General features: G+C 47.5%; 1 protein-coding gene across 1 annotated transcript; it reads left to right on the plus strand.

The window, feature by feature from the left end:
* The first annotated feature begins 4813 nt into the window (after window positions 1-4813).
* On the plus strand, window positions 4814-22016 carry MICOS10 (mitochondrial contact site and cristae organizing system subunit 10). The gene is made up of 4 exons (XM_048519453.1): window positions 4814-4925; window positions 18402-18449; window positions 21264-21373; window positions 21751-22016. The coding sequence occupies exons 1-4, from the start codon at window positions 4859-4861 to the stop codon at window positions 21757-21759; spliced, it is 234 nt and encodes a 77-aa protein (XP_048375410.1). The 5' UTR covers window positions 4814-4858; the 3' UTR covers window positions 21760-22016.
* The last annotated feature ends 96 nt before the right edge of the window (window positions 22017-22112 follow it).

A 22112-nucleotide genomic window follows, 5' to 3' on the forward strand; every position in this document is an offset into this window, starting at 1 on the left:
GCAGTGGCCACCCAGACAACTCAAATAGCTCATAGGCAAGCACACAGAGGTCAAAACGTTACCTCTGCTGTTGCCCACCAGCAGCTGGCATTCAGAGGTACACTGCCTCTGAGCATGGAGGTTTAGGGCTGCCAACACCAGGCTGGGAAACACCTGGAAATCTGCAGGGAGAAGCCTGGGGAGGGGGGCTTGGGGAGGGGAGAGGCCTCAGTGGAATACAGTGCCATAGAGTCTATGATCCAAAGCAACCATTTTTTGCAGTTGAACTGATCTATTTTGCCTGAGATCAGTTGTAATCCCAAGGGATCTCCACCTAGTACCAGGAGACAGGCAACCCTATGGAGATTCCATGTCGTCATCATAGCTGACAGAGATCTCTCCTTGTGTCTCTCCTGAAACTGCTGGATTTCCTTTTAAAGCTGTTGAAGCTTACAGCCTTCTGAGCCAGCATGGGGTGACAGGCAGCGTGGCATAGTGGTTAGGAGCAGTGGTCTGTAATCTGGAGAACCAGATTTGGAGAAAATGGCTTTGGAAGGTGGACTCTACGACATTGTACCCTGTGGAAGTTCCTCCCCTCCCCAAATTCCAGGCTCCATCCTCAAAATCTCCAGATATTTCCTGACATGAAGCTAACAGCCCTAGCAGCAATACCAAAAAAGCTAAAATTCAATATATATAATATGTTGATTTCCTTGTAGGTGGACTAGATGGCTTCATGGTCCTTTTTCTCCTTCTTCCACCAGGCTGGTTGTTTGTAAACAATTAAAATTTCAGCTGGTGTTTTCATTTCCTGAAAGCCGCTTCACAAACTCTGAGGGTGAGATAGAAGTGTTTAAAATCATAAGTGGATGGAGAGAAGCATCCTCATCTTGTAAATGTGCACAAATTAAGCAGATCTTAAAGGCTCGGGAGCAGGGTCAGGGGTCAGTGAAAAAGTTGGCACCCCAATGCTGCCTAGTTCTTAAGGAGTGGTGAATATTTGCCCAGACACAGTGGTTTGTGTACTACATGAAAAACAGAATGGATTTGCTGATGGCTGCCACATTTTGCCGAGAATCATCAGGCTGTTTGAAGTTTTTACAAAGATTTAGCTGCATGGATACAGTGGATCCAATGTATATTCAAAGGAGGGACTTTTCTTGTCAGCCTTATGCATCTCATTAAAGAGAAAAGGAAACTCTGAGCAAAAAGGCTGACAGCTTAAGGTCTTTACAAAGCCACATGCATGTGTGTTTAAACCCAGCTGTTTTTACATTGTGTATTTTTTTTCCTCTGCGCGTTAACTAAGCAAAAGACCCAGTGTCCTTTCTTTATTACCACTGGAAAGGATTTCTTCAGGATAAACCAGGAACGAGAAGGATGGTTTTAGCCAATCAGGTTGTTCTGTGTGTCTTTCGGGGGCGAAATCCTACTCACTGAGCACTGCATGGCACATCAGTGATCGTAGACTCATGGACATACTTTGGCAGGTGTGTGCTTAAGAGATAAATTGTACGCATTCCCTACTGAAAAAATTAACCGAGACAAGCAGATGGCTGAACACTGGAGAGGCAAATCGAGTAACTGACATCAGTAACGTTTTACAAAAGCTTCCACCCACACCCAAAAAACGGTATAATGGTTTACCAAGGAGCAGGAAACAGGGGCTGGTCCAGGTAATTATAGACTGTTGGCACGTGTTTTATTAATTGGCATTGCACACATTTAAGAATAAGACAGGATCTATAAGTTGAACTCATGAGCGGTTCCTTCTTCACTTATCTTCAGATCTGATTCGCTTCTGGCTCCCTTAAGTCCTTAAAACTTCCCCCTCCTCTTCCATTTACTTATTTATCAGGATTTTATGATGAAAAGTGCTCATAAAAGTTGTGTAATACAGCGGGGAGGATTTGGAAATCTCATCATCCGATAATAAATATCCACTATTGCGTTGGATCGGTTTAATGGCAGGCATGTATCTATAGCAACAGAAAGGGAGACAAGAAACCCTGACCTTTTGTGTAAATGTTGTTCCTCCATCAGCTTTTCCCAGGAGGTGGGAAATGGATTCAAGGCTGTTAATGGAAAACGTCTTGCAGACCGCTCTTTGATTGCCCTCAACTCCCAGATTAAAACGAAACAGACAGAATGTGCCAAAAAGAGACTCCAGACCTTGGAAACAATTATGCTGAATGCTTTCCATATCTCTGAATGAGAATTTTGTGCACAGAGTTTCTAACACAAGACTGTCAAAGGCGGTTCAGCATAATATGATCCATATTTAAAAATGACTTGCCATGGAGCTGAACTTCAGTTCCTGAAGGGAAGAAGGCATTGCTTGAACTGGTTGCCAAATATCCAGAAATACACAGACCTGACCTTCTCTTGTGCAGTTAATAGCACCTGGACCTGCAGAGTTAAGTGTGTGAATTTTGTTTAGGTATGTAGAGATTACACTAACACCTGTAAATATTTGCAGATCAAGCTACTGTTTAAAGCAGAGGAGCAGGGCTAGTTTTAAAAATCTGGCAATCCTTGACTACTGTGATACAACTCCTCATGGAAACCTACCTATTGTGAGTTATTTACATGACCTGACCCACTGCATATTTACTTGGACTGAAGCCCCACTCTATTTAATGGTGTTTACTCCAAAGCCACGCAGTCATGTATCCCCCTCCAATGCTCTTCCTGAAATCAGGAGGGGGCAGCCGAGCAGTTTTTCTGGGATAAAGAACACAGGGCTTGCTGAGAGAACTGTCTTCTTCCCTTATTCAATGAGATTAATGTCCTGGCTTTGTACAAAGGTTCTAGATCTAAGTTATTTATTGCTGCATTAGCTGGGCTAACTGGCATTCAAATTAAACTCCTTGGAATTGACCAGGGCATGATCTAAAGCAGAAGTTATTAATTTCCCCTCAAAACACAGGAACAGGTGAAAAGTTTGCTACAGAGAATAATTATCTATTTATATTTGTTGGGTTTACAGTTCCATCTGATGATCTGTCTGATTGGTGATGTAATTAGGAAATGATAAATAGCTTAAGATGTTTCTAACTGTACAATTGATTAGTGTGCCAGTAAGATGATTTCACATGCAGACTAATATGATATGCTTCTCTTTCTTTCCACAGACAGAAGTTCAATTGTAAGAGCCTCTCAGTATTGACGCATAAACATTTTCAGCCTGAGTACTTAATTTGGAATTGATATTTTCCTCAGTGAAACCCGCAGCCTGCATGCCTGGCTGCCCGGAGAGAGCTGTTTTTTCACCTGCCCTGGTAGCAGCCAGTCAGCATCCTGTGACTTATGTTTGGGGTTTATGGGCTTTGGTGCATGTTTACTCCATGCTATTGAGCACATAGTTCTGTTTTGTAATACCAGTGTGGCATAGGTCCACAGTCCAGTACAAGTTAGATTATCCTAAGGAACACAGACAGGTACAAACAGAAGTTCTTCTGTGCACATGTCCTGAGATTAAATCTCCATATATCTGACATTGTGGAGAAAAATCTTATGCCTCAAATAAGACCTTACGGTGCTCTTGGTTGTTTGGACTGCAGCAGATGAACATGGCTACCCTCTAGAACCGGTAATTCTGCACAGCATCCAATTGTTAAGAGTGTTGGATTCTGCCTGTGGCTGCCCTATTCCTCAGTTGACAGACTGCATGTTATGAAATTGGATAGGCAGCCCTTTTCTACATTTTATCAGATGCCAAAAAAGAACTTGTGTACACATAAAATTAATTTGTGTAACTAGCTGCCAGAACTAGCTGGCAGCCATTAATTTGGGTTCCTTTAAAAAGGATCTCACACATTTATGAAGAGTTCCATCAATGTCCTATAAGCATAATGGCCTAATGGAACCAGTGTATTAAGGTTACCAACTTCCAGGAGGGACACAACTAATCTCCGGATAACAGAGATCTTATGTTCTCAGTTCCCCTGCAGAAAATAGCTGTTTTGGAGAATGTACTGCATGACAGTATACCCTCCCATCCCCAAACTCCTTCCTTCCTTCCTTCCTTCCTTCCTTCCTTCCTTCCTTCCTTCCTTCCTTCCTTCCTTCCTTCCTCCTTCCTTCCTTCCTTCCCAAAACTCAACCTTCCCCCACCTAAACCCTACCAATTCTCCAGGAATTTCCCAACCCAGAGCTGGCACCCTTCCATGTGGCAAGAATAGGTGGAGATTTTGGCCCACATGCCCTGGACTGTGGCCATCCAGTGGGATCTAGTTGGCCACTATGGCTAACAGCATGGAATAGATGTATGATTTGCCTTAAATCCAGATTGGCTCATCTTCTTTTTTTAACTCTTTTAAGTTTAGCTTATAATAACAAGAAGATAAAAGTTCAACAGCTGCAGGTTGAAATATTACTGCAGTCCAGATATGTTCCATTACTTGAGTGACAGTGACATACAAATCATTCCATGGTATTGTGGGCATTTTCTATACAGGTTGGCTCTTCTGACGTCTTTTATGGATAAAGGAAACAGAGTCACAAATGGATGTATGTGCATATGCCTGTAATACAGTACGGCTATGTGTTTTCCCCCTTGAATTCTACAGATGCGTGGAGGTTCTGCAACAGCCCGGTCCCGTTCCAATGTACACTCATTGGAACGAGACCGAGCTGTTGCAGAACCTCCACGCATTCCATCCCAAGGGCATGCCTTGCGACCCCGTTGCCAAGGTTACCCGTGGCAACGGAGGAAGAGGAAAAGGGAAGCCGCCTGGCTTTTCCTTTCCACCTCTCGCGAGAGCCGCCCACTTGGGCGTTCTTCTGCATCACTTCTCGCGAGGGTCGCGTGGGTAAGGGGGCGGGTGCCACGGCTTGAGTGACAGCTCCCGGAGGCGGGTAGGAGAGGGTGGCCAAGATGGCGTCGGAGGGCGAGCTGGGCAGGAAGTGGGACCGGTGCTTGGCTGACTCTGTAGTCAAGCTGGGTAAGGGGCTACGGGGAGGGGGCGTGAGGGAGGGGCTGCAGGAAAGGGGGAGGGGCCTTGGTTTGACCTTTGATCCCCTTTAGGGGGTGAACATAGAAGGGTGGGGGTAGATGTGACCCAACAAGTCCTTGTCCGGATAGATGGTCAACCTTTGTATGAATTAAGTATTAATAGCATGTCATATTGTGTCATGTTGCGTGAGTGTGTGTGTGTGTGTGTGTGAGTGTGTTCTATACTGTCAGGCTGTGCTGTTGAGAAAACATCTGGGCTTCTGTTGCATTATCCTCTTGCAAACATATTTACTGTGATTTTTGTTTAGCATTTCTATTATGCCCTTGCGTCCTGATATGGATTCCTAAGGGTGGGAGATGACATATGAAATTAAATATAATTCCCCCAATCCCAAGCACCCATATGTGCAAGTGCAGACCCATCCCTCCCAATATGTCTTCTTGTTTTTGGAGTATATTCCCCTTGAGGGAGTTAGCACTGACATTTTCTTCACCAAATAGCTCGATTCGGGTATTTTCAGGGGTAAGGTTGACCGCACGCATGTCTTCTGCAATGCTGTCCATCTACCGTTTCTTTGGTCTTCCACATGGACGGTGGCCTCCAGGATCAAAGTTTAGGGCCGGTTTTGCAATATACGTTTCCTCCAGTCAGATAAAATGCCTGTACCACCGGAGCTTTGCTTCCCTAATTTTCTTTGTTATTGGTGTAATTCCACGTCTTTGGTCTTCGTTTGTAACACGATCGAAAAGAGTCAGGCCAAGCATCCACTGGAGCATCTTCATTTCCATCACATGAAGAGTTTGTTCATGTTTCCGGGTTGTTGGCCAACATTCTGTTCCATATAGGGCCACAGGCCGGATAACTGTGGTGTGCACTTTTGTCCTCAGGTGTTCAGGTATTCTTTTGTCACACAGGACTTCTGTGGTTTGCCACCACTTCATCCATGCTGCATTAGCTCTAGATCAAGCATCCCTCTCAATATATATGTCTCTTTAAAATATATGATTTTTAAATTATTTTCTCATTCATATAAAATGTCAGGAATACAAAAGACTGAAAGCATCAAAAATAGAATGCAGACAATGAAAATAAACAAAATTAAAAAATAATTCAATTAATATAAAATACTATTAACATTTTAATTCAGGGGAGTCTTATTTTCCCTTACTTAATTACCACAGCAGTACTAATAATCAAATGTACTAACTACAACCCCAATGCATATTCACTTGCGGAAATATATGTATGCCTCTTAGAAATATTAAAGGAATTTATAAAAGACCATTTGCACATGCTTACCCTAAATACTTATCTCACTTACAAATACTAATCCCAAAAAATTCATGTAACCTAACACCCATATAATTCCAAATTATAGCAGATTTGAAAACCAAAAACAAACAAGTTAGCATAAACTTTGTGGGTAGAGATTATTTTATCAGGTGCATTGAAGTGCCTTTTAGATGAGTACTTTTTTACAAAAGCAGTTTAAAGATCTTATAATAGTCATCAGTTTTCTCTGTATGGGTTGCGGGCCGCACCCAACAGTTGGCAGATAGGCAAAGCAGGACTAACAAAAGTCTACTGCAAAATAAGGGCTAGGAAGAATGTGCAAGATATGAGCACCCTTAGTGTGTAAGGAATTCCAGGCCTCTGTTAAGACCTGGGGGGTAAATAGTCTTGAACTTGTTAATGAGTTCCAATCCGGCAATTTCATATTGGATTATCCCTTTGAAGTTTCCTTGTCTGGGAACAGATCAGCAACAGAATGCCATGGAAGATTAAAATACTCATCCACTGGTTTTTAAATCTAGATACAGGTATAGACATGCACATACACACTCATATGTGTTTAATCTGAAAGGAATTAATATGGAAATATAAAAAACTCAGTGGTAGAAATGTACACATACATGCAGTTGCCTTTAAGTGTTTGTGAAAAGGTACATCTTAATTAAGAAGAGTTTGGATCTATATCCCACCTTTCTCTCCTGTAACGAGACTCAAGGTAGCTTACAAACTCCTTTCCCTTCCCCTCCCCACAACAGCCACTCTGTGAGGTAGGTGGGGCTGAGAGAGTTCAGAGAGAACTGTGACTAGCCCAAGGTCACCCAGGAATGTAGGAGTGCGGAAACACCAGAGTGTGGTTCACCAGATAAGCCTCTGCTACTCAGGTGGAGGAGCGGGGAATCAAACCCGGTTCTCCAGATTAGAATCCACCTGCTCTTAACCACTATACCACGCTCTCAATTTAATTTTAATTTAAAATACCATTGTCTGTAATGTGTGCTGGGGGGAGTAGGTGTACGGCTGAACTGAGATCAGTGTTTTCTCTTTGTGCAATGAAGACCTGTGTTCCAATCCCTGTTCAGCTATGACTCTCTGGGTGGTGTTGGGCAGGTTATATTCTGCACAACTTAGTTGGGAGGAGGGATAGATATTGAGGTAGAGAAAAGGGGGTGAAGAGTGGGAACTGTGCACCTTTTCCCTGAGGCATGAAGAAATGTGTGCTTGCTGATTCATCCTGAAGAAATTCAGGAGCAGTTGACCAGATATGTAAATTTAAAAATAGAAGCCAGCAGGCAAAGAGCTAACTGAATTCATTCTGTGAAATTTAAATCTCCCTCCTTATTCCCAGCCTCCTTGTTTTTCTCCAAGCCTTCTCTGGGAGTCATCAGTTGTTCGGCCTGTTTTTCAGCCACCTTTTCTCTGGGACTCTTCTTTTGGGTTTCTAGGCTCTGTGGGTCTATTTCTAGCTGTCCTCCTACTTCCATAGCAATCTCTGACCCTAGGGACAACGTAGGGTTGCTGTATTTCAGGTGAGGCCTGGAGCTCTCCTTCTTTCTAGGGCTGATTCCGCATGGGCGGTGTGAAAACAATATAAACTTTTTTACACCATTTTAAACCCTTTTACACCATTTTCACACCGTTTTCACACTGCTGTTTTTGGCCCATGCGGAATCAGCCTAGGTTTTAGAGGTCTTCCTGTGAAGGAAATGGCAGTTCTGCAGGACAGACTCTATGACATCACACCCTGCTGAGTTCTTTCTCTTCACCAAAGTCTGTCTACCCCAGACACTACTCCAGATTGCCAGGAATTTCACAAGTTATAGTTGGCAACCCTAGTTAAGGACTGTGTGAGACTTTATTCCCAGCCAGACTGGCAACTTTCTGCTTTCCCTGTAGAAGCTGAGCTTCAAACATTCTGGTCACTTTATTTGCGGAACCCTTCTGAATATTTATGAAGGTTCCATGTGATCACACCAGCTCCGTTCATCTTTGCGAGAGGTGGTGGTATCACGATTGAGTTCTTCGTGTGTGCCTGAAGGACATCATTCTTTGGCCTGCATCTTTCGCCTTTCATTCTGTTTCTTTGGTCTAAAGAACCTCCGTGTGAAAAATGTGGAATTGTCTGTTTTCCATAATTCTGGATGAGTAGCTGTGCAAAGTCTGTAGCAACAAAATAAAACAACAGCTGTCCAATGCTGCCTAAAGGTTCATTCCAGCCTCAGCTCTTGTGAGTCAGAGGTGACTTAGATGCATTGTTCCCAACGAAGAAGTTCAAAGGAAGAATCCAACACAAACTTGCTGAATTAGAATTAATTAACAAGTTCCAGACTATTTACCCTTCAGGTTGGCAGCTGAGATAAGAACCTGGGATTTCTCAGTCATTGTAAGTCCTAATGTCTTGCATATCTCTCACCTTGCAGATGGTAATTGGCTTAGCTATGTTTCTGTAGCTTCCTACTGTATATGCTTGTATTTTATGTTTTTAAAAAACCCTTTCCTTTTCTAACAACAAGTGGGAGTAGCCCTGATTCACTGAGAATGAATTGTTAGATCTTGATCTAAACTGGTTTCACTTTGTGACATCTGCCCACCCCGGGTTTCTGTTGTAAATATGAAAGCATTGCCACGCATAGGTGTCAAACTCGTGGCCCTCCAGATGTTATGGACTACAGTTCCCATCATCCACTGCCAGCATGATCCAAACTAAAGAGTCCCAAACGCTGCAGCCTCTCCTCATAGGGAAGGTGCTCCAGTCCCTCAATCATCCTTGTTGCCCTTCTCTGCACTTTTTCTATCTCCTCAATATCCTTTTTGAGATGCGGCGACCAGAACTGAACACAGTAATTCAAGTGCGGTCACAATTCAATTGCTTTATATATAAGGGCATGACAATCTTTGCAGTTTTTTATTCTCAATTCCTTTCCCACGATCCCCAGCATAGAAGCTTGCCTTTTTTACAGTCGTCATGCATTGAGTTGACATTCCCATGGAACTATCAACTAAGACGCCCAAGTCCCTTTCCTGGTCTGTGACTGATAGCACTGACCCCTGTAGCGTGTATGTGAAGTTTGGATTTTTTGCCCCTATGTGCATCACTTTGCATTTTGCTACATTGAACTGCATTTGCCATTTATTTATTTTTTATTTATATTTTAGATTTCTAGGCCGCCTCTTCCCCGGAGGGCTCGAGGCGGCTCACAACATGGCTGTTATCAACAGCAACTCAAACAACATAACTTAAACATATTAAAACTCCAGCAGCAGTTACGTACAATTTAAACAGTTGAACTGCATTTGAACTTTGCTGATCTTTAATATGTCGCTGGGTTTCTACTTTAGTCTGTTCTGTATGCGCTCGCTGTTCCCCAGAACTGGAGCATAGCTCCCAGGTGATGCACCTTCGTACGCCCACAGTTGTAGGCAGTTGCACACTCCTGCACACACAAGCCCCTTTAAAATGAGACCTGTGCTAGGCGTCCCCAGTGTGTGGCACCCTTAATTGGCCGCGGCTGTGCGGTTTTCCGTCTTCAACCAGCTCCTTCCAACAGAGAGCTGAGCTTTCTAAGTTCCGTGTTATAAAACTTGTTTATCCAGGAATGGTGCTTCAAAACAGCATAAGTCAATTTGAATTGCAAACTAATTATTCTCTTGATTTGTGCTTGCCTTTGCAACTTTCACTCTGGCTTCTGTGGTGCCCAGATTCATTTGATCAGAACAGCAGGGGTGGTAGAATGTGTTGGGGGTGACCCTTGTTTTGTTAACGGAATTGAGACTCTGACTGGGAGAATACAATATCCACCAGTGGTCAGTCAGATGCCTGTAGGAAGCCTCCAAGTACGGCATGAAAGGCCCAGCATTCAGCTATCTTTGATACTGACAAATGGTTATGATTCGTGTCAGATTTCTGCTTTGTTTTCAGATTTTTGCAGTGCATTCCCTATTGTACTGTTTATTGGATGTCACATCCTATTGATTGTATTTGACTGTATCTAATCTACCCTGAGTCTCAGCGAGAAATGTGGACAATAAAAAGCATAAATATAAGATAAGCATTCAGATGCATACTGCTTTCTGTAATGCGGAGGCTTCTTCTAGCTGTTACAGCAAGTACATGTTAGCACATCCGAATAAAGGAACTGCTCTATCTTTTCTGGGTGTAGAATGTAGATTTCAGCATAAATCTGATTTTTCAAGACTCTATTTTTATACACTGCTTTTATCATCTCACAACAAGGCACTTGTTTGTGCCTAGAAATTGGTTCACGTGCCATGCCCATCATATTTTGGCTTTCCCCGAGGAAGCCTAGGTGCCTTCTTTCTGTTCCCTCAGATGCTAGGATTCCTTTTCTGTTCAGAGTCAAATCAAAGTCACAGCTAACCACGGCTTGCCATTCTAGTTCACGGGGCACGTGAACTAGCCATTGTTTGGCCCCCGGCCCATGGCCTGAGAACAGATGCCCCTCAGAGTCAGCAAGACTGGACTGGGTGGGTATGTTTTGGCTCCATAGAAGGCAACTCTGTGTTTTCGGAATGACTTGCACCCATTGAGATGGTGAATGTTGTCTCTGCAGCCCATACTATTCAGCTTGGCTCTCACTCCGAGAGCCAGCATGGTAAACTGGTCAAGGGCAGGTGCACTCTAATCTGGAGAACTGGGTTTGATTCCCCGCTCTGCCACTTGAGCTGTGGGGGCTTATCTGGTGAACCAGATTAGCTTGTGCACACCGACACGCCAACTGGGTGACCTTGGGCTAGTCACAGTTTTTCAGAGCTCTCTCAGCCCCACCCACCTCACAGGGAAAGGAATTTGTAAGCCCCTTTGAGTCTCCTTATAGGAGAGAAAAGGGGGGGATATAAATCCCATTCTTCTTCTGTACCTTCAAAAGAGGTCTTTGAGCAGAAGTGCACACGATTGGACTCTTGTGACAACTAGGAGTTCTTCTGATTCAAAGGCATGGTGAAGTGGAAGGGGAAGGGTCGTGTGCAGAAGTTATCCAGGGCTGGGGAGGCGGAAGCAGGCTGCAGTTAACCAGAAGCGTGGGAAACATCATCTGGGCACGAGACTCTTATCCTTTCTGTTTTAATGAGCAGTCACAACTGCAGACTGAACATAACCTGACCGCCTCCTTTTGACGGGGTGATATCAAAGGCCTCTGGAGGTAACGAGCGCTGCTCAGAGGTAGGCTGTTGTGTTTTCTTAGACTTCCCTCCCAGTGAAGAAGGGAACTGGTTGGAGCCGCAGTTTCAGATTGTTCTGCCAGAACACGGACAAGCGAAAGCAAGTGGGGTCCCTCCTTTGAAATAGTCTTAAGGGTGGATTTTGATATGATTAAGCGAAGGAAACGGATTTAAGCACTTTAATCCATTTGTCATTAAAAACGCAGCCCTGGGAAAACTTGTTTTGTTTTCCTGACTCCCATTTCAGAGGACTCAGTTTAGACCAAGGGTGCGAAACATGTGGCCCGGGGGCCAGATCCGGCCTCTGGGGAGGGGCTTTCAACCACCCCTCACTCCCAATCTGGAGCAAAGGAGGGATTGCCTCAGCTGGTTCGTGAAGCCTTCTCAGGCCGCCCTCCCCGCCCCCCACAACTTCGCCAGTCCAGGCTCTCCCTCATTGCCACTATGGGGCCAGCTGAGGCAGCTACCCCCCTCCCGCTAGGGGCCATTGTGATTCCCATTGAAAGACTCAGCAGAGTTTTGGGTCCCTCCTTCCTCCAGGATGTTTTCTGCTGTCAGTGGGTTCAGAAATACTCTTTTCCTTGTATGGATGTATGTTTTTTTGGGGGGGGGGGAATTAGAGGGGTCTCTCTGTCTTGTGTTGCAGTTCCAGCCTTTAGCGAAAAGGGGAGTTGCCCTTGGGGTGAACGTGTGGAGAGAAGAAAAGCTCCAAAGCCAGTCTGTGGATTGTTGCTTTGACGCTTAACTTCCAACAGTCTGTGGATTGTTGCTTTAGCTTCATTACATCAGGGTGAGGAAAACACATCTGTCATCACGTGACATTCGATTATTTATTTAGCATACATTCCTCCCTTGTCTCCAGCAGCGACCCAAAGTCCTCATTCTTTCCTTCCTCTCCTTTCCTCCCTTTCACCTTCACAACAACCCTGCAAGGTAGCTTAGACTGAGAGTGTGTGACTGACCCATGTCACCCTGCCGGTTTCCCTAGCAACAAGTGGGATTTCGAACCTAGGTGTTCCAGACACTGGACCGATGCTCCTAACCGCTACGCCACACTGGCTCAGTATTTTTGGGAAACAGTTTTGTGTCGTGCATGTTTTTATTTTGGTAAGGGCTCTGTGCACAGTTGTGCTGCCTGCCTAGCGGCTCCTCCGTGTCCTCTGCTTGCAGCATTCTTAGTCGGTTCAGTGGGGTGCAGTTATGTGAGGGCGTTTGGTGGGAGGGGCAGGAGCCACTGCAGAGAACATTTTGGCACTCGAGAGGAGAAAGCAAGTTCTCATCCCTTGGGAGGATTAAACAACATCATCTAGGTACCGTTGAAGTTTTTCTTGCAAACATAAACTTTGGCTGACGCGGAAGCTTTGATCTAGGGAGCCCTCCCTCCCTCCATGTGGCGGCTTCTCTTTTAAAAAAAAATAAATCAAAGGAGTTTCTTTTGCTGGCGGGGGTGTAGCTCAGCGGCAGAGCGGCCGAAGATCCAGTCTCCATTTCCCAGTGGGACAGGGAAAGGGCCTTCACGCTGCAGAAGACCACAACAAAGCCACTTGGCCAACGGTCTGGTGGGGTGACCCCTGGCTGGCTGTCCCCAAAGAAGAGGCAGTTTTCCACGGGTCAGACTTGGGGGGCAAAGCCCTCGAGGCTTCCATGTCCTGCCCAACTTGCTTTCGCTATCTGGTTCACAGAATGAAAGTTAGATCTCTACAGGATACCAATACATGATTGGCTGCTTACCCCAGAACAGGGGTCTGCAACCTGTGGCTCTCCAGATGTTCATGGACTACAAATCCCATCAGCCATAATGGTGTCTGCTTGGGGCGCCTGTCCCTGCCCCACCCTGTGGTAGCTACACCACTGCAAGCCCGAGAGCCGGGGTCTGGAACCTGCGGCTCTCCAGATGTTCATGGACTACAAATCCCATCAGCCGTAATGGTGTCTGCCCGGGGCGCCTGTCCCTGCCGCATCCTGTGGTAGCTATGCCACTGCAAGCCCTAGAGCAGGGGTCTGGAACCTGCAGATCTCCAGATGTTCATGGACTACAATTCCCATCAGCCCCTGCCAGCATGGCCAATTGGTGAGCCTGGACTACAATGAACATCTGGTGAGCCACAGGTTCCAGACCCCTGCTCTAGAATCTTCTCTTTATAATGATGAACCCAGTGGGTATCCCATCCAGCCCCTGCATAACTTTGGCCAGGCTGCTGTGTCACTCAGTTTCCACTAGGCCTCAGTTGTAGGGCTTTCAGGAGTTTCTAGGGGCATCCATGAGACTGACCAGCCTGTGGGGCATAACTGAAGCCACGTGCTGCTGGATGGGGACCTTGGAGGTGCTGGGGCCATTGCAGAGAAGAACCTTTTATTTCCTCTCCCTGCAGCCACTTCTGCGGGGGGGGGGGGGTGCAATGCAGTCTGGCCCTGCGAGAGCCTTTGCTGTTTCTCTCAGCCCGTTTGTTTTCCTTGTAAGCGAAACCTTTCATGTTTTATTGTTATGAAGTTAAAGGCTGGCCTGGAGGTGCGGCTCTTTAGTGGAAACAGCTGCCTCTGCCGGTGTCCCTGGGTCAGGTTGGAGGCTCCCTGCGCGCAACCCGTCGCCCTCTTAAAAGCAAACTGGGAACACGAGACCCAGAACCTGCAAGATCCATCAGCCGGCCAACTTGCCTGTTGTTGTTTGTCTCTCCATGTGGGGCCCTTTAGAGAACGGAATCTGCGCAGGGGGCCTCCGGCGGGAGTCACACAGGACAGGGCATCTGCCGAGTTGTGTCCTTTAGCGTTCTGTTTGACTCCAAAGAAATTTTGGCTGGAGCTCTGCTCTGGTTTCTTGGCGATGATCACGGAACCACCACAACTTCCTGGTAGGGTGAAGTCCTGGTTCCGTCAGACTGTGGGTAAAAACTTCAGCATTTCTAGACTTCTGCTGCTTTGGCCAAATTGCCCCAGGGGTGCGGTTAGCAGTAGAAGTCACTGCCTACAGCTAGCCCAAAGAAAACCATTTTTAAAAATCCAGAAAGAAACTCCTGTCCATATTTTCTTCCAACTGATGACTATTGAGGGCACATTTCATGATATCCTCTGGCACAAGATGTCTGTCTTTAGCCTCCCTATTAGTGGACCGGTAGGTTATTGTGGAAAACTGGATACCCCAACCGGGACAGATAAGGCTAGAAAACAACAGGGCCCCACGGCTGCTTCCTGGCCCACCTGCCTGGAACTCGTGGCTGCAAGTTTCTTTTGCAACACCGCGGTTGTCTGAAATGGGAACGGAGAGGCTGGCAGGAAGGAAACAGACTGAAAGTTCCCTTGGACCTTTTGATCCGCTCTGCTCAACTCCGGGATCAATTGGCACGAGCATCGGAATTTGTTTAGAGATGTCGGCCTTATGCAGGCGTGAAGGAAAGTCTGCATAGTGCTGTGGTTTGGAAAGCGCAGGTTCAGAGTCCCCTCCTGCCCCGACACTCACTGGGTGGCCTTTTTCTAATAACCTCGCAGGATTGTTGGGAGGACAGAAAGGAAGAGAGGAAAGCCACAAAGGCTACCTCGAGGAAAAGGGGAATAAAAATGTGATCAGCCACGTGTACTGTTGGGATCACATCTCTTTCGACTAGGCTGTCTACCAGGGATTTTCCTCACTCTTTTTCTATGAATTCTGGCTGAATGGTAGCATTATAGTGGGTGTGGATCTCTCTGTGAGCGTGAGTTCCTTTGATGTAGGGTCACCACGAAGAAGACCCCGTGTCTTGTAGTTGCCTCAAAACGTGGTTGCTCTTCAACAAAGCCTTTGGCTCCTGCTTTTAGCTTGCTAGGTTTTTAAAGGCAAACATCACCAATCCACACATATCCAAGAAAGGAACAGGAAACGGCTGGATATCTCTGATCAGTGGTGTGCGTATCCTTTGGCCAGCCATTTTGAGAACAGGAAGGCAGTCTGGTGTAGAACACTGTTTCCCATGTGGCTTTGGCCCCCGAATGGCCGTTCTTCCCGTGGGCACTGGAAACCATTTTTTCCTGAGCCCTGCAGCAATGGTAGCCTGGGCATCCACAAGGAAGTCAGTTTCTACCAGCAGAATGGAAAACGTGGCAACGGAAGCGAGGGTTCTGAGGACTGGGTTTGTGTGATGCCCGGTCCATCACCCTCCTTGTAAATTGTCTCTTACCAATTAGCTAACTTCTTTGGGTTGGCAGCCAGAGATTCACGCACACACACCCAGAAAGGAAGTCCCAAAAACCGGACTGCCGCATGACTTGCAAAGCTGGACGGTCTATTCTGCTCTTTGAGATAATAATTCCCCCCCAACAGTCTGGATTCCAGCAGGAGGGTTTCAAAGGCGGCAGGCCCACAGTAACAAGGGAAAGGGTTGTTTGAGCTTGGGGTCAGGGTGCCTAACAGTTTGCACATTGATAGATCCTTGCAGATGGTAATTGTTTCTAAATAGTGTAAACAGCATTTCTCTCTCCTTTCTCCCCCACACTTTGTCCAACACCAGCTGTTCCGTGGGGAGGCAGAGGAGAGGCCTCGGGTAACATCCTCATTCACAAACTGATGACTGTTTGGCTGGAAACTTGGGTTTGGGGGGGGGCTGTGAAGAGGCTATGTTGGGCAGATCCCCAGTGAGGAGAGCCCCCCCCCCAAACCCTCAGTTGTTCTTGTCCATTCATAACCTTTCAATATTGCCTCTGCAATTCAGCCCCTCTTGTCCTGAGTGGATTCGGAGCTGGCAGCACAAAACAAGTAAAGCCTCTTCATGCATCTCTTTGCCCAGTGCCTTTTAGCCCTTCCTCCCTGTAAGGTCTCAGCTGGCATGCTCGGGTGTCCGTTCCCCATTTGTTATCGTCGCAGCAATCTTGCAAAGTAGGCTTGGCAGAGAGAATGTGATTTGCCCAAAGTCACCCAGCGAGCTTCCATGGTAAAGTGGGGTTTCCCGTGTCCTAGTCAGGCACCTGGGCCACTGGACCAATCTGGTTGCAGACTAAAGCCCATTTCACACACACCCCCCCAAACACAGTCACGATTGTAAGAAACGGTTCCCTAAAAGTCTCCGTAAGAGATGCACACCTCCATAAGAGATGGGCGGGGGAGCATTTGATAGCAAACATTTTCCATTTTACCCCATCTGCCAGGATAGGAACAGAGTTTTGAGTCAGCCACCAGCCATCTCCGTTGCCTGAAAATCTAAATGAATTGAAGGCTCAAAGCTCAATGGGCTCTTGAAGATAAAATGTGCTGTAAGCTACCCTGAGCCCGGCCTTGGCCAGGGTGGAACAGGACAGAAATTGAATAAAAGTAAAGTGAAGCATGCTCTTGGGTCAGGTGGCCTTCCTCAGTCTGGTGGTGGGGGACAGGTCTGTTGAACTGGGGGCAGGCTGCCTGACAGCATTTCAGTTGACATTAAATCCTCCCGATTCCCAGTGCCAGGGCTGGGCGCAAGGAGGTTGCAGAATGCCCCAGGGCCTGGGCAAACCGTGCATCCCCTCAGCTTGGAAGGACAAGCAGTAGCGGAAGCCGGGTTTGGGTCCTGGGCTCTGCACGGCCGCCGTTTGCTTTCAAGAGGGCGACACTCTTGCTCCGAGCACCTCCCACCTGACCGAGGGACACCGGCAGAGGCAGCTGTTTCCACTAAAGAGCGGCACCTCCAGGCCAGCCTTTAACTTCATAACAATAAAACATGAAAGATCTCACTTTCAAAGCAAACAAACGGGGAATAAAAGCAACGGATCCTGCAGTGCGGGGCCACTTCTCTCTCCTGTCCCCCTTCCTCTCCCCCCAGCGCAGGGGGTGAGGGGGGAGGAGGAAGCCGCTCTGAAGCCGCAAAAGTTTGGCTGTTTAACTACCCAAGGAGCTTTTGACTATTGGAAGCTCATAACCCCCAGGACTTCCTTGGTCTCTAAGGCGCTGCTGGTCGTGAATCTAGGCAGGAGCTGGTTCTCCCCACCACTTCTCTGCAGAGACTGCAGGAGTGGGAAGGTAGTTGCTCGCCTGCATTTATTCGTTTAGCCATGTACATGCTCTGCTTTTCTCCCCGATGGGAGCCCCAAATGGCTTATAGTCTTAATTCCGCTCTCCTCTGGTTAGTCTATCAACCACCACCCTGTGAGATAGGTTAGGATGGGAGAAGATGACTGGCCTACGGTCACACAGTGAACCACCATGGGGGCATGGGGATTGGAACTCAGGTCTCCCAGATCCTAGTCTGACACTCTAAAGAAGCACTGCGCTGTCTTTTGTTACTGCATTTAGTAGCGGGCGAGCTTGTGCGCATGGACGTATGCTGATGTTTCTCCTTTCCTTATGACTGGCATGTTCTGGATATGCAAAGGCAGACATCCACGTATAACATGATAGAACTTGCTGTAAGAGGCAGGCATGACTGCTTCCAGCATCAACATTAGTTAAGAGTTGGCCCCTTGACTAGTGCCCCCCCCCCCAAAAAAAAAAAAGGTTTGGTTGATTAACCATCAAGTATTTTTAAAGCATGAGCTTCACTGGATCAGAAGTAAAGGTTTAATTCTTCGCTTGAGTGCAGAAACCAATTTACTCACCATTATGAAACCACAATTAACTTCTTCTTTTTAAGTAATCAGAATGGGTTGTTCCAATTTTATGTAACCGCGTGTTAGGTAAGGAGACTGATTACTTGGGACCAATCTTCTATTTGGCTTTTGTCTTAAAATGCTTTACCGTTTCCAACACCAGGGAAGTGATCGAAGCCACCATGAAGCTAATAACTGATCATTGGGAGTGGCTGCAAGCAGGCTGGTGCTCTGTAGGCCAGGGTTCCCGTGTGTGGAGACGGCTAGAGCTGTCGCAGGCATCCTGGAGGAGCAGTTTGGCTCTGCTGCTTGGCTTCTGCCCTCCCCTTCCTATGGGGACTGATGCAGGGCCCTGCCTGTCGCCCGCTTGAGGCCCCATAAATCCTCTTAGGAAGATGCTCCCGGGCAAGAGCGTGCATGCTGTCTGGAGCAAGGGAAAAGGCCTCTCTCATAACTCTTTCGTTTCTCTTGCAGGTGCTGGTTTGGGGCTGGGCATTGTCTTTTCGGTTGTCTTCTTTAAAAGTAAGTGCCTTTTGGCTCTCGGATTCCTGTTGCTTTGCAGTGGTGGTTGTTCTTGCATATTTTCCTCTTTATCCCTGACTTCCTTGAAGGAGCTCTGGGCGGTGTGCATAGTTCCCTCTTCCTCCGTGTGATGCTCACAACAACCCTGCAAGGAAGTTAGCCCCTGTGTGCTTTGTGGCAGAGTGGGGGGATTTGAAGCCACGACCCCAAAGGCCAAGTTTGACACTTTTTATGATTTACTTCAGTGATATCCCAGTGGGGACCCAGGTGGCTCATATCATCTCTTCTTCTCCATTTGATCTCCACAACACCCACCTTCTCTGACTGGCCTCCCTGTTCCTGCATATTAAGGGGGGGTTTTTTTAGTTATGAATATGAGTTTTTTAATTGATTAATGTTTTGATTGTGTTTTATGAAACTTGAATTGTAATATTTTGTTGTAAACATCCCTGAGTCCGCCTTAGTTGGGAAAAGTGAGGTATAAATTGAATTTGTAAATAAGGTAAACAAATAAACCTTATGAGGTAGGATGTTGTGGGTTTTCCAGGTTGTATGGCCGTATTCTAGTGGCATTTTCTCCTGATGTTTCGCCTGCACCTGTGGCTGGCAACTTCAGAGGATCCAAGATGCCAGCTGCAGATGCAGGTGAAACATCAGGAGAAAATGCCACTAGAATACGGCCATACAGCCCACAACACCCCAGTGATTCCAACCGTGAAAGCCTTCCACAATACTTATGAGGTAGGTTAGTATGTGTGAGCATGTGTGATTAGCCCCACGGTCCCCGCAGCAAACTTCCATGGCAGAGTGGGGATTCGAACCTGGTTCCCCCACATCCTGATCCAACACTCTAACCACCCTGGCTGTCTAACCTCTGCCCCCCACTGGTTCTTGTCCCTTGAAGCCAGCCAGTGTGCTTCACTTGTCGGGCCCTTATGCCCAACCAACTGCCCCCCCCCTTCTCGTTCGGTCTTTGCAGCCCCAGGTCAGTTAAGCTCCGGCCGAGGCCCTTGACCTGTTGTCTGGCCAGACTCAGCCCTCTGTCTGTGAGTCCTGTCAGAACGCTGGACCTCACCCCGGCCTCCGCTCCCTTCCGGCTGCAAAGGCAGGAGACTTTGGCCCCTCTTAATTACACTTGAGCCAGGCGCTAAGGTGGGGATGGAAGCCCTCCCCCCCAGGATTGCAATTCCCTCACGGTTCACTCCTCCTGGGGATAATCCTCCAGGCTCGCAAGCTGGCACACGCTGAGCCTTTTCTGCTTCAGAACCCTTTAAAGCACCAACCGTGGCCGGAGTTGGTTGCCGGGGCTTTTTCTTGCAGGGAGGCTTAGCTTTTTTTTTGTTTTGTTTTTTGGGGGGGGGGGGGGCTGATATTTCAACAAGGAGCTCTTACTGCCGAGAAAGATGCCGAAAAAGGACACCACAAATTATTATGAGTCTGAGGGCTCCTTCTTTTGGAGGAGAGGTGACAGACATGTCAGGGGAGGCATGAGAGAGGCTTATAAAAATACTCTTGGAGCAGAGGTTTGTTTATTCTGTTTAAAATGTTTGGGGGGTTTTTTTGGTCTGCACTCTCCCCAGCCCAGTGCATGAACAAAGTAAAAATGAAATAAGAATAAAATTATTAATGTAACAGTTACGGTGTCAGCGAGACTGAGCAAACCGAGCAGCAAACGGTATGCCGGATGGTAATGCCATACGTCAACTAACATGCCCTTAGTGTGAGACTGAGTGGCCCCAAGCATCCTCCTATAAAATCATGTTTATGACCTCTTTGGGAGGCTATTAGGGTGGAAGCCTTCCTTGACTCCTGAGGACGGGGCAGCAGCAGCGGCAGCAGCTGAAAAGGCCCACTTGTCTGAGCACAGGCCAATTGGACTGTAGCAAGGGAGGGAGCTTAGAGGAGGATGCCACGGCACAGGCCAGAGCAAGGAGGTGCGGCCCCAGCTTGTGAAGGCCTTTAAAGAGAAGCATTAGCTGAGCCAGTGTAAGAGGACTCACAGTGGAGGAATATTCTTCAGTCACGTAGCCCTAGATCAGAGGGGGGCTGCTGAGTACTGTTCAAGGGCCACCCACACACGGTACTTGTTGCAGGACTGTACCACGGAACCTCAAAACTAGGTATTGCATGCAGAATTCATCATCCTGGGAATCTCTGCTTTTGATTTAAAAATTAATCAATGAAGGCAGGGCCATAGTCCTCAGAGGCGTATCGGGGGGAAAACACACACATAGAACACACACACACACACACCGTGCTCAGGCAGGGCTCAGGAGCATGGCCACACCCCGAGCCCCGCCCCTTGGCCTCCGTACAGGCCGGCTTTTGCCCAAAGCTGGCCTGAACTGAGGTCGGGGGGCGCAATGCCACGCCCCTGAGCCCTGCCCTCTGTGCAGGCCTGCTTTTTCCTGCACAGTGGGGGGGTGGGACTCAGAGGTGGGGCGGGGCTTGGGGGTGTGCAGCTGGGGCGCACGCCATTTGGTCGTGTGGGGGGGGGGCCCTATGTGTCCAAAAGGCCTGTGCCCGGGGACTTGGGTGACCCCATGTCCCTATAGGCCGTACGCCTCTGATAGTCCTTAAGATTTGAATGGTGAAAGCCTGAAGCTGAATTCTCAGGCTGGGTGAGCTTCAGTGACCCAGACCAGGCAGTCTCCTAGAAGCCGTGACGTCACCAGCCGTTTGGAAAACACAGACCCACCTGTAGAATGTGAAAAATCCCCTCCAGTGTTGCTCCTTATGTGGAAGTTTTGATTTGATGAGATCTCTTTAACGTTCTTGAATTTCCTTTCCACCCCCACCCCCCCTTTGTTCCAGGGAAGACATGGCCTATCACTTTTGGGTCGGGGATGGGTATAGGAATGGCCTACTCAAACTGCCAGCATGACTTCCGGTCTCCTTACCTTCTCCATGGGAGGTTTGTCAAGGTGAGTTTATGTCTGAGAACCTGTCTTGGAGATGCTTGCTTAGAACCACCCGGGAGCCTGACTTAGCCCCTTCCAGAAGACGCTGCCTGGTCTACCTCTGTAGGATATGACTGTGGGCTGGAATAGTTTCACTTTGAAATTGTGCACAGTGCTTTGCATGCAAGTTTTCCGAATGGGGGCTGTGAGACTCGAATCCCTGAGTTGGGGGGAGGTGACTCTGACCCCTGCCCTTCTTTACTTCCTTTGATGATACTGCTTCATGGGAAAAGGAAGAGTCGTGGCCATGCCAACATACAGGCTCTTTCGGGATCTTTTCCGGAATCTGGCTGTGGCTCTGGGGACCAGAAGATAATGACAAGTCCTCTTTCTCTGCGCAGGAGCAATGACGGGGCAGCTGGTGGACTTCTCTACGGCAGAGGGACAGCAAGATCTCTCTCCTTCCTCTGGAGGATCGAACTGCCCCAGCGCCGAGGCAGAGCGCTCTGCAAGTGGTCACCTGATGCTCTTTTCTACGGCCAGCTTATTTATGCCTGAAACCAAATCTCATTTTGTATCTTCTGCTGGAGACAGCAGGGAAGGTGCTGTTCTGAGAAAATAAAACCCCCAACGGCGGCACACGTGTGCGCTCCCTTCTCCCCACTCTGTTCCGTGTGTTTCCTTTGTGTAGGGCTAGGGAATGCGTGGGAAGGCCGTTGAACTCACAGCTGCGGCCACCTGGTTCAGCTCTTCTTTGAAAGCT

Source organism: Sphaerodactylus townsendi, linkage group LG16, assembly GCF_021028975.2.
Source record: "Sphaerodactylus townsendi isolate TG3544 linkage group LG16, MPM_Stown_v2.3, whole genome shotgun sequence".
Classification (NCBI taxonomy): domain Eukaryota; kingdom Metazoa; phylum Chordata; class Lepidosauria; order Squamata; family Sphaerodactylidae; genus Sphaerodactylus; species Sphaerodactylus townsendi.